This window comes from Rissa tridactyla, chromosome 4, assembly GCF_028500815.1.
Source record: "Rissa tridactyla isolate bRisTri1 chromosome 4, bRisTri1.patW.cur.20221130, whole genome shotgun sequence".
Classification (NCBI taxonomy): Eukaryota; Metazoa; Chordata; class Aves; order Charadriiformes; family Laridae; genus Rissa; species Rissa tridactyla.
The window spans coordinates 48,970,297-48,982,971 of NC_071469.1; the positions used below are offsets into that span (position 1 = coordinate 48,970,297).

The following is a 12,675-nucleotide window of genomic DNA, read 5'->3' on the forward strand; positions in this document are numbered from 1 at the left end:
GGTGTCCGTCGGTCGGTCGGTCGGTGCGTGTGTCGCTCTGCCGCCGCTCGGTGCGTGTGTCGGTCCGTCGGCAGGTGGCGGCAGAGGCCGGGCGGCGGCGGCCGCGCCCGCAGCAGCGCCGGGCGGGCTCGGGGCGGGGGGCAGCGGCGGCGGGGCGAGCTCCCCGCGCCCCCCCTTTCCACGGGCATTATCTGCCTGTAGAATGAGGGTTTCTGGTTTGCCGTCGCTGCCCACTCAGGGACTCGTTACATCTGCAAAATCTTTCCCCCGTGGCAGCGTTTAGAATTAACCGAGGGAACATATTAATTACTTAAACCCAATTTATTATTCCCCGCCCCCCCCCCCAACACTAGCAAGGTTTTATTCTCAGACATGAAGCTAATATCCATTTTCCCCAACACAAGTAGGGGAAAACTTATAATACCGTCAGAAAACAACGCCGCTCTGCAGCCTCGGCTGCTTCAAACTTAATAAAGCATATTGATATGGAGAGGAAAAAAAAAAAAAAAAAAAAAAGGCAAGCAAATGGGATCTCCGTTTCCTAAGTATCTGTTGTTCATCTTACGCAAGTGAATCGTGTGACATTTGGTTGCTGTGGCAACATTTTACATTTATATAGTGTCTTACACCCCAGAGAATCCCAAAGTGCTATGTATGCTCAATGGCACTGCGCACCTCCAGGGGGGAAGAAACACCGTCAAAAGGCACCGATGCCTTTTTTTTTTTTTTTTAAATAAAATAGCCCCTACACCTGTGCCAAAAGCTATCATTTTAACATCCAACCTGAAAGATATTTAAGTGCGAACAGGGATGCAGGACACGCAGGAAATACGCAGGAGAGATTCTGGCAAAGTGCACAAACTTCATTCAGAGATTCCACTGAATGACAGCTCTTGTAGCCCAGATCTCTGTGTATTTATGGAAACCCTTTGTTCGCTAGTCATGTTGTGTGTTTCAAATTTTTAACTTTTAGATAACCTTTAAAAATACAGGAATTGAAGAGAACAGGGAGCTGGGCAAATTCCCAGCAGACATTTGCTATGTTTAGAAAGAGAGAAAAGTTTTGAAAAGGAAGAAGGTCTAATCTTGCTATTGCGAGAGCAAGCCAGATTTTTTCCTTTTCATCCTAAAATAAACAATTTTTCAGTCCATCTCTCTGGAATGGATTTTGGCTATGAACTGTGGCAGGGTTTTTGGGGACTAACCTTGTTATTCTCTCCAAGTTTAGAATATTTATGTGATTCCTGCTACAGAGACAACAGCACAAAATTCACACCCCTTACTGCAAACTGGGTCCCCACTTTTGTACCCTTCCACTTTCAGCAATCATTTTCTATCAGATCGTACTTTGCTGCAGTTTGGAAGAGAACATTAACAAAATTAGTTTTCGCTTTGTACAGGCATATTTTACCTATCGAAACAACAGGGTAAGATACTGTCCAGCTAAAATGCCTTCCGAGAATCACAGCGATTTAAGAACAGCAAAAGAAAGATTTCCCACCTCTGCTTGTTTAACATATTGCTGTAGCTAGCACATGTTCGAAGTCACTGACAGACGCTGTTTTGAACACACAGCAAAACATTATGCAAACTCTTTTAGCCTTCGTACGTGGGTGAGAAGAAGCTTCCAAATAAGAAGTTTACAGGGATTTCAATCTGTAAGTACTTTAGTTAGACTCTCTGCAACTATATAATCAGAAGCTCTATCTTGAGCAGTGTATGTGGAGACTCCCGTGTCTCTAAGTATAAGGCTAAAAAATAATCAGCATCGATCACTGGCAACTGTGCTGTGCTACCAACGCCTCTCACGCCTACCGTACCAGACGAGACCTGAAGGAAGAAAATATACTGAAACCTGAGAATTCAATCCTTATGGCTGTTCTCATTTAAACCCATGTTTTCCCCTCACGCAAACATCAAAAACGCAGATCAGCAAAAGCTATATTCCAGATTACAACAAATGCTACAGAATTTAAAATATAAGGCACTGAAGTATAAATTAATTGCCATAAAAAAAATAAATTAAGATGCGGTCTTTCTGGAGTAGCCATGATCTGTATTGAAAAATTACACTGGTAAGTGGTTTCTATTAATACAGCTATATCTGGGGAAAAGAAAAAACCTAGATATCGTGTAATCTGATGAGCCCAAGCACGAGATTTACTAAAACTGCTAGTGATTAGTTAGAAGAGAGATTTCTGTAAACCTGCACTGGCAATGGTTGCAAGGAAAAAAAAAAGTGGAGGAACTCAGCGAGAGAATACACAACTCCAGAGCATTTAGTTGCTATTTTTACCGTGTTTTTAGTCAAGGTGCTCATGCAAATAAAAGCAAGAACCGGGCTCTGTCTGAGAAACGTGCTTGTTTTCCTGTAATAAGCTTATACAAAATTTGAGACACATTCACTGCTTTGGCATCCGCTTTGATCAAGACTATAGAGAGCCAGATTGTCATGATTTTGTGCATCACCATAACCTTATCACAGCCTAAGAAATAATAGAACCCCTTCCAGTGCGGACACATACCTCACACAGTAAAAGGTCTGATGGTGTTTTGAGACATTGAAGTGATACACTACTCTGCAGCAAGTGCTACGTGACAGGCAGCTTGCAAGCCTTACATTCCCTGCGTTGATTTTGACAGGAGATATTAGAACAGACATTAATTTTAATCGTCAAAGTTTCTTTGGAACTTATTTCCTTTAGAAACAAGAAACACAGCATCCACAGCTTTGCAAAGACTACTCTGCACAAAACACATTGTTGGCAGTTGCAGTTACTCCAAGGGATTTGAATTTTCATAGCAATTAAATATTGCATGTCACAAGTTGCATGTACTCAAATCTGTGAGAAGTATCAGGGAACATTCTGGGCTTTATCCTTTAATGTTGTTTTTTTAACTGAGTTTTTATGTACTCTATTTTCTTGGGGATTATTTGCAGACATCATACAACAAGATCCATCTATTAGCAACAAAGTTCGTATCGTATATCATCATGTGTGTAACGAGTTTATTTTGAAATACGCTTCTTTTAAAAAGAAAATTCTAGCTCTAATTACTGCACTTCAGGTTAGTAAAACTAATTTTGCATTGAGAAGCAGTTTATCAAATGGCATATACCAGTAGATGTCCGAGTCATGCGACTTTATGAAATTTCATGCCTTACGTTTAACCACTGCAGGCTCTCATCCCCATATTGAGTAACCGTAAAAGTACAGGATAGGCACGGGTGTATGTGCTTCCAAGGAAAGAATCAGAAAACTGGTAAGAAACTGCCTTTACACCACCGTTGAGAAAAGATTCGGGTAGACTGCTGTTATGTTTAAACTATTCTTAAGTTGTGATAAACACCTTCTTGAAATCACCTTAGTTCTACAGCTGACAAAGTAACTGGATGGGTCACTGTGTTTTTTCAAGGACTACCACACCACCCACACTCCTGCAATATCCCGGACCATACTCGGGCAACGTTGTGTTGCTACCAGCAAAAGAACCAACATGACCAGAACACACTTCAGACTTTTGAAGCAGGAACCAGTTGCTTGATGCTATGTTGTAATGATTAAATTTCAACAGCTCCATAATTAAAAGTTAATGGTTCTCCCACAGGACTCTACCACTAAGCTGAATCTAAGTACGTGGAGCCTGCTTTGGTTCTAAGACAGCATTAGGTCAAGTCACTGTGCACACAGTCACAAGCTAAAGAGCATTTAGCAATCGCAGAATAACACATTGAAAACCTTCAATAAGCATCACAATTCCTGTAACCTAAGCACACGTGCAGGCACCATCTCGTGCAGTGTACCAACAGGAAGTTACAACACATATCGAGCATGCAGCAACAGAGTTTTAGTCAGGCAAACATCAGCTTTTGTGAATTGGTTTCAGTAAACTTCAATATGGGAAAAAGTTAGTTGGCATGTCAAGACGGAACACCACTATGAAAGATTTAGACCAGATACAAACCTAAAACACCGATCTCCAGGCCTTCCAATCCCGCTTTGATTCTACTGTAAATATCTTCTCTCTCTCCGAAGTCTGCCACAATGACTTTTGTTTCCACTTTGTAATTCTCCTCTAGAGAAAAAAAAAATGTTTTTAAAAGTTAAAGTTTAAAATAGCTGAATTATGAGATATGAAGAATATTTCAGTCATTATGTTTTTAAGAAAACATTATGGTAAGTAGCTAATACCACACATTAACATTTTCACCCTCCGCAATAGGAATCTTTGACTTTTAAAATAACCACACAAGAAGTTTGCGACATTAAGGTACTTCTGGTGAGAACGTAAACTCTTAAATGATCCAGCATTTTTTTTGTTAGGGACGGTGAAGATGGCAAGGAAATGAGTTATACGGGTTTGCACCTAGTAAAAAAAAAAGGTAGAAATCTGAAAATGCACGTACACAATGGCGTTCAAGTGCAACTTGAGCAGAACGCTTTTTTCCAACTTAAGCCAAATGGTAAATAAATCGCTTCAGACCAAGCAAAACAATTCTTTATTGCCCTCTGTTTCCATTCTCACTTCTGGTGCCAGAAAACTTTTTGAATATTTAGTATTTTGAACATAAATCAAAAAGGGAACGTGTGGGTGAACAAGAGCAGAACTTCAAGTTTAATCATCCCAAAAATGTTCTGATATGCTGTCATCTCCATCCTTAACAGAACAGGAAAAATACATGCAGTCAACTACATTTTGAAATAGAAAAAGAAGGCAAGTATTAAAAATACTTCACATAAAAGGCAATTCTGCTTCCATCAAGCTCAATTAATTACATCGAATTAAGATCAGCACAATGTCCTCTCAGACTTCGAAAGAGCAGAACAGTAGCTTAATATCGCAGCATCTCAGTTTTGCTGCACCTGAGTCCCACCCCAGTGCTCCTTCAGGAACCTGTACAGAGCTGGAGAAGGATTTTGCAGCACTTTGCCCCCACAGCCATTCACAAAAGCAGTGCCATGTTAAAGGAAAAGAATCATTCACAAAAAGATTAGAAACAGCCAGATTCCCATGATGCTCCTTCCCATTCAAGGGAAAGCCGCGACTCCCATGATCCTGCCGTCCATTCATGCAGAATCATGAATCTCCTGAACTCACTGGTTTGCTGGCTGCCTCCCCTCCCCCCTCCCATAGCCCTAATGGCAGATGAAATTATTTCTCCTCCTTTTCCCCCCTCCCCACCCTCAACCTCTTCATCTCTCCTGAACAGCTGCATTGTTTAAAAATCCCCTGAGAGATGTTGCTATGTCAAATGACGACGTAAATAGCATTAAGCCCCTACTGCAGCAGCAGTCTTGTGATCGCGTCAGAAGAAAATCAAGTTCAACATTGGGGGGGGGGTAGGGGGGTAGAAACAGTCTATTTTTGAACACAGCTGTTCTAATATTTAGCATACACATTCAAGTTCTTACAGGACACTGAATTAAAGGCAGCGTTAGAGGCACATCGAATACGTGCAAGTGGACTGGGTGGGCAAAGCCCAAGTTGCACACTTCCGCACACATGCCATCTTTAACTATTTTGTGGGATCTGCAGCTGTCTTCACTGCCACTCGCATGCTTCACGAAATGCAAGTTGTTTAAAGGACCCAAACACTGTCCTCACACATTTGCTCAGTTGGTACTGGCCTTTTCGTACTAAACGCTCTTTATTAAGATCGTTACCAATCTATCTTCAAAGCCTTTTGAAATCACCACAGGGCTACTTACTGAGATACGAAAAAAATATCTGAAGACCTAATACTATAAATAGAACAAAAATAAAAAGCCCTCACACCACTGTTCGTGTAAGACTGCTGTTCGAACCTTTAGAAAATTAGCAAAGAGACATTACATTTAAAGTAGTTAAGCAATACACCTATGAAAAGATGCAGCACCCTTTGTGGACAGAGGATGAGTAGTACAGTACATAAAAACATGTGAAACGTAGAAGACTGCCTACCAGTATGGCCAGAGGACACAGGCTTTTTGTGGTCGCTCGCTGCAAACATGTCAGACTGTCTTGCCCCAGCAGATGCCACCCACTGACCAAACCTTCCCTTCCCATTTCACACCAGTGTTCAGGTATCCTGTAACTTCTGCGTACCCCGTGTTCTCTCCCAGAACCTGTGGTAGGTGGGATGATCCACTACATCAGAGAAGACTAGGAGATACACATGATAAGATGGTTCCACGTCAAACAACGACGCAAATAGCATTAAGTCACTGCTGCGTAAGGTTGTCCTAGTAGTCAGAGCACAAGGTGCAGAGCAGGTGTGCTCTGCAAGAACAAAGGAAAAGGGAATTTCCTTGATCTTAAGAAGAATTAAGATGTTCTGAAACAGATGGGCTAGAAGAGAGAGCAGCACACACCCTTGTTTTATCTGCCAAAAAGACACTGAGATGTAGCGTAACAGAGAAAGAAGCAAGTGTGCCATGCCCTAATCCAGGATTCTAGCAGCAACTGGGCTCTTGCTGTCCAAGAAGCGAAAATCTGAACCTCCTTAATGGAGCCTTCGGCTTGCAGACATGAGGAACGCAGGAGGCACAACAAGCTAAAGAAGGGTACCAGCCAGTTTTTGCAGTCAGCAGCTAGAAGATCTGCAAGTGCTGATACTATCTACCGGTGTGTCCAGCATTCCTGATGATATATTGAAAAGTGAATCTGATGTTTTGTCTTTGGAAGTAGTATTTCAAATGCTTCTTAGCGGGGGACTGAATGTTACACCACCACATTACCAATAGTTGTGCAGCTGTCAGTCGTCACCTACCCATAAGGTCTCAAGGATGGGAAAGGAAGTTCAGCAGACCTCCTTCACGTTTCTCAACTCTGACACACCAGCGTTTTAATCATCTCATTTATAAAAGTCTCAGGTAAGATCAATATTGACCCTACAGGTAAGTTTTAACCTAAGCTTGCACATGTCCTGTTAATTTACAGGGCCCGTTTGACCTTAGCAAAGACTTTGGGAATGTAGCAAGAGACTAACTATGCACAACAGTATCCTAGTAATCTAATAAAAGCAGACGTGATCTTCTACAACCATACCATCATTTGAAAAATAAGTTGTTGACCATAAACAAAGCCTCAACAAAACATCTTCACAGCTGTGGGAAGGCTGAATGAACCAATAGTCATAATGGTGATAGAGCAGGACGGTACAAGAAAAAAGGCAAAGTGAACTTTTGTAGAAGATATTGGGATGGATTCCTTTGAAGATCCAGATAGCAACCAAAGAACACAGTCGGACTGCAGAGGCACAGGCATGTCCCAAACCAACACCTATAGAAAAACAGTTGTCATACAAGCAAAGACACTAAAAAAACAAAAAAAACAAAACACCACATTAGAAGGGGAATATAACTGAAAAAAGCATCACCTTTTTTCCACAGGTGGTAAAGAAGAACTGACCTCCTGAGGCATGTTCCCATTCTATGCATTCCTGCACAATACAGGATGCGACGGTCTGGAAACAAATAGGCTATTTAACCACATTCTTCACAGACACACCATCAGAAATACAAACACTTTTTTGGACAGTCCCTTGAAGAAAACACTACCTTTGGTATCCTCACAAGAGGACTCCAAATAGTGTCTCAAACTTGGTTAAGGTGCCACTATTCAAAATAAGCATAAAGAGATTTAAGCCATCATTCCAGGTCTGTCCAGAGGTCCATCTATGCAAGTATTTGGTATTCTGTGGCAGACAGAGGAAAATGGTATAAAGAAGAAGGAAAAGTACATAATAATGTTTCCTCAATTTATTATCGCAAGCTTGAACAGTTTGTTGCTCAGAAACTTCCTGAGCTCAGTATGTCCACCCTGATGGTCTTCAGCCAACTCTTGCTACAGCTGACCACCCAATCACTACAAATCCTTACATGTTTCCAGCACCCACACCACCTCACCACTGCCACGTTTTTTGCTTTTGAACCTGCCAAGAGCAGAACTGACCAAATTTCCAATTCAATCCATTCCAATTGCTCCATCTGATATTTTGAACTGCCATCTCCTCTTCCTCGGTCATACCTCATAACAATGTGGGGGGGGTGTTGTTGTTTTTTGGTTTTTTTTTTTTTTTTTTTTTTTTTTTTTTTCCCCTCTTTCTCATTCCTGTCACTATGTATTGGTTGATACTGCACCGACATTTGGTTGCTAACATTGAAGAGATAACTTACTTTCATTACTTCTCAATTTTGAGCCAGAGGATATGAAGATGTTAACATTTACTTGTTTTCACGTCTGTCTTTTTAGTTTCCTATGCATGTCGGACTGCTCCTATGCATCTCCTAGATATTTCAGAATATGAACCTGCCCCTTTCAGCTTTTACAAATCTCACCTTATTGAATTCCACAAGCAGAAGGGAAGTGGAATGGAGACAGCAAAAACAAAAGCCACCTCTATCCCACACCTTCTTTCTAAGGGGCCTCCACTATGATAAACTTTTAAATACCTTCACACTTTGAAAAGAAATGATGCATCATATTGTATGTCCAGATGTCAATTGTCTTCCTAAACTCTGGTTTTTAGTTTTTATACAGACATTGTCTAATGTTCACGGAAGTTCTTGCTAACAAACTTTATTAGAGACTCAGTTTGACGTTTTAAAATCAGAAACTAAATTATCAAGTTCAGGATGTTTATTAAAAGGATACTGCTGTATTCATACAAGATTTAAGTCCTCAAGAGTTCACAGGAAAATAATATCTGCTCTTACACAGATGTGACATTACTGTTTACTTGCAAATGCAAGAACGAAGGCTGCTAAAGAGCAGATTAAGCCCAAGAGGCCCAGAGGAGACCCCCAGTTCTACCTGAGGATGGAAGCAGTACTTCCAGAGGCCAAATGAAGTTAGTTTGAAGCCAGCAAGATCACAAGTGAGCGATGCTGCAGCACTGCGGGGGAGACGGATGGAGTGGGGGGGAAATACCGAAGGGAGACAGACTGGTGGAGCTGGAAACCTCACACTTCAGCAGGCAGGGAGCAGGCACGACCGAGGCAACAGAGAACGGAAGACAGAAAAGTAGAGAAAGGACTACTCAGCGGCAGAAGGCATGCCAGCACCCTCCCGAGAAACAGCTGAAAAGACGCAACGCTTACCTCATGAGTTCCCATCTATAAGATGGCTAGTTACAACCTCACTAGGTGAAGCAAAAGCTTAATTAACTCCAAAGGCCAGAGAGATGTCTGACTTAGAGGAAATGTATCCAGTGTCTTGTTATACAAGGAAAACACTAATCCAAGTGATCGGGCAAACTAGGGCACACCTTTGCTACTAAAAAGATTCAGGTGCGCAATAGCACCGCATTACTTAGAACACCAGAAAAAAGGATCACACCGGAATTAAAAGAAAAAAAAAGTGGAAAACTAGAAACTACAGTGAGCTACATCCTAAATAAAGGCTAATAAAGTATTGTAAAGTGGCTAGGAGTTAAGCATCTTAAAATTATTTTTTTTTGAAAGCTTGAAAATAATTCAAAGCAGCAGTAATTCAAAGCAGCAGTCCCTCTAAACTGAAATCTTAGTTGACAGGCTAAGAAAAAGCTAAGGAATTGAAGTTTTCAGACACAGACAAACTGGGCTTGGAAGAAGGTTCCCCCAGAGGAGTAACCTTTCGTACTCAGATGCAAAAGCAAACAAACGCTGGCTTGGTGGTCAGGAGCAGCAGTTTCTGTCAGGTAAACCGAGCTGTGACAGTGTTAAAGGCATCTGTGGCACAACGTCTTGCTGGGAAACTGGAAAACTAGACTTTTTTTTTTTTTTTACTAGTATGTTAGTACTTGCACCATCTGTATCAAAGCAATTGTCTACAGCAGCTTGAATTTGCACCAAGTACGTTGAAGCAAATCCAGTCAACTTTGCAACAGAGAGGTTCCGGAGATGAGGCCCACATTTTAAGCAGGTATTGGGAACAGTACATTAAAAACCTCTTGCTAGAACTGAAGCACGTCATCACTTTACATTCAAAGCCTCATATAAATACCGCCACCACAGTGATGTAGTATAAAGCAACTGCTTGCAAAAACACAAAAGAAGTCTCACTTGGTCTTTAGCTTCAGGATGGCCAGAGATGCAAGCAAAGCAGTAGGAAAAATATCTCTCTGCTCTTCATCATGCAGGAGGGGAAAAATTTGTTTAAGTAAGGAGATCCAACTACATCCACAAATAAAGACGGCATCTTTCCAGTATCACTGAGTGGCAAAACTCACCCTAATCCAGTACCCTGGCCCCAGAGAGTTTGTAACCTTTCAATAAAGTGTAAGAGGCTGGCTGAGAGATGAAAGCAAAACATGAAAACCTTCCGCTTTTTAGTACTGTATCTATGCAGGGCAGAGATGAAGAAGAATTTAAGACTATACAGTGGCTGCAGATAGCTCTACAAAGTCTGTGGGGTTTTTTTGAAGGGAGAGCCAATCCATTTTGGGAATGTATGCAATTTGGGACTCTCAGAGCTCACAGAAGTAGCACACCGAGTGTCACGTATGGCTGGAATCTGTTTTCCAGAAGGACAAAATACTTTGAGACTGGTGATGGCAGATTGTTATTACGCACTGATAGTATTCACCACCTAGACGCATGTTAAAGTCAGCCGGGTATAACAAGAGCTAGCTTTTTCTGATCATTTGTAGGGACTTAAGAATGCAGGGAATGAGCATCGCCCTTCAGCGGAATAGAGACCAGCTGTTAATTACAGTTCTAAGTTGCTCAATGAAATCCAAGATATTGAGAAAGAAATGTAAAATGAGATACAAACCTCTCTCCCCACCCCAAAATCAGTCACAGTGAAATACAGAACTACCAGAGGAGCATACAGACAGTTATTAGGAGAAAAGAGCAGAAACCCTTCAGGAATCAGATCCCAGTAGCACTGGTAACAGATGGAGAAAAGGCGATCTAGAGCAAAAACTCTGGACCCTTTTGCCACATGAATTTTATTTATGTTTTGATTACCAAGTCCATAGAGAAACTGGACACCTAAAAGGCTAGCCTTTCTGAGGGGATGAGAGTTCCCATTCATGTCACTGTATCAACCCTCTTCCCAAATGACAGATCACACTTCTCATTTCTGCAGAAAAAGGAAACAAGAGAGAGGGGAGCCTGGAGAGCAGCACAGAAGATATGGGAGGGTCAGCGCTGAACCCTCCTCCGGAGGATGCTGCCCAGCAGAGACCCCGTGCAAGAGAACACGTGCCTTCAGAAGGGGAGCAGGTACGCAGCAACAGGTAGGAGTAGGATTTTTATTACGATACTTAAGTTAAACGCATTTCTATAAAACTCTGAAGCGGAGTACTGGTAAACTAAGGCATTACAAAAGTTGAAGTAAGTTGTAGCTAAAAGGAAGCTCTGTTTGCACCTGGCTTGCAAAAGCAGTCTCCAGGTAGGGATGCTATATTGTACCAGTTTCTGCATAGCATAATGAAATGCCTGCCTAGAATTTAACAGAACTTGCTATGCTTCAACACATTTTTAAGAGCACATGTGTACGCACATGTGGTCAAGCACTAGGAATAGGTTGAGATTCCTTTCATTCAACTACCCATGCAACTCTGCCAGGGAATTCCTTACACAAGTTCCACATGTAATTTCATAGACACAGCTTCCTTTAAAATAGTGAATATTTTAAAAATGTCATCATATATTAAGTGTAGAATGGATAAAAAAAAGCCAGACCTTATTTAAAATGTTACAGTTCTCTTAAACAGCTTCAAGTTTCAATATATACACACATACACAAGTTAATTCCTCACTTCTCAGCTTTCAAAGACAACACAGCAGAAGATGGATCTCCAAGCCAAAGTCCACAAAACCTTGAGCCACAGGGGACATTTAAGTTTTTAACATGTATACACAGTACTGTTACTACAAAACATAGCAAGAAAACACGCTTTATTAATACTTGTCTCCATTTGCTCCTCTCTGACTCCCATTATGTCAAAACATATTACAGCTTCTAAGATACACTTACCAAGTCAGAAAAACATTCTTAGCAACACACAGGATCAATCAACAAGCCCATTCACCCAAATATTATGCTCAACTTTGTAAGCTTTCCTAAATCAAGCTTGTCCTAATTACAAAGCTAACTAAAAAACACAAAATCAAGCAGCCTGTAAAAAACAGCTGCAGAGGCTGACAGCCAGGGGGGCTGCACAGTCAAGTCAATGTTTCCAAACGCCGACGTTATTTCAGGCAGTAAGGCAAGCACGGATTTTGATGCTCCCAACACACCCCCACCACCCCTACACCACAGCAGGGCTGGGCATGAGACCCCCCCCCCCCACAGACACTGCCCGGGTGACTCCTGCAGGTGTGGAGCCTGGCCTTCCAAGAACAGCATCGTTTTGCCCTTGTGTGGTTTTCCCCATCACCACCTCAAAATATCCACTACGGCTGAAGCCGCGCGAAGTTTGGTAGAACATGATCCCCAGCTGTTTCAGAGAAAAGAGCAGCGTGAGGTGTGGGAAGGTTAATATCGTGGGACAGGCAGCATCCCAAACTCCCCTTCCTTCTCTCCTTTTTCCTGGCACTATTTTCAACCCTGTGCCCCCCCACCAAGGCGTTTTTTCCTATTCTTTGGTGGTATTGGTTTTTACACAGCATGAAGCAAGCTATTTTTAGTTTACTAACTCATTTTACGAAGGGCATATGGACTTATTTCCAGTATTTCCCCTAACATTTAGTTTTCCTTAAC

At 41.7% G+C, this 12,675-nt stretch overlaps 1 protein-coding gene across 1 annotated transcript in view; it reads right to left on the reverse strand.

The window, feature by feature from the left end:
* HSD17B12 (hydroxysteroid 17-beta dehydrogenase 12) overlaps positions 1-12,675 on the reverse strand; it is a 90,548-nt gene that overhangs the window by 30,316 nt on the left and 47,557 nt on the right. The window contains 1 exon segment of the mRNA XM_054199645.1: positions 3,967-4,077. Within this exon segment, the coding sequence (XP_054055620.1) occupies positions 3,967-4,077 (111 nt within the window).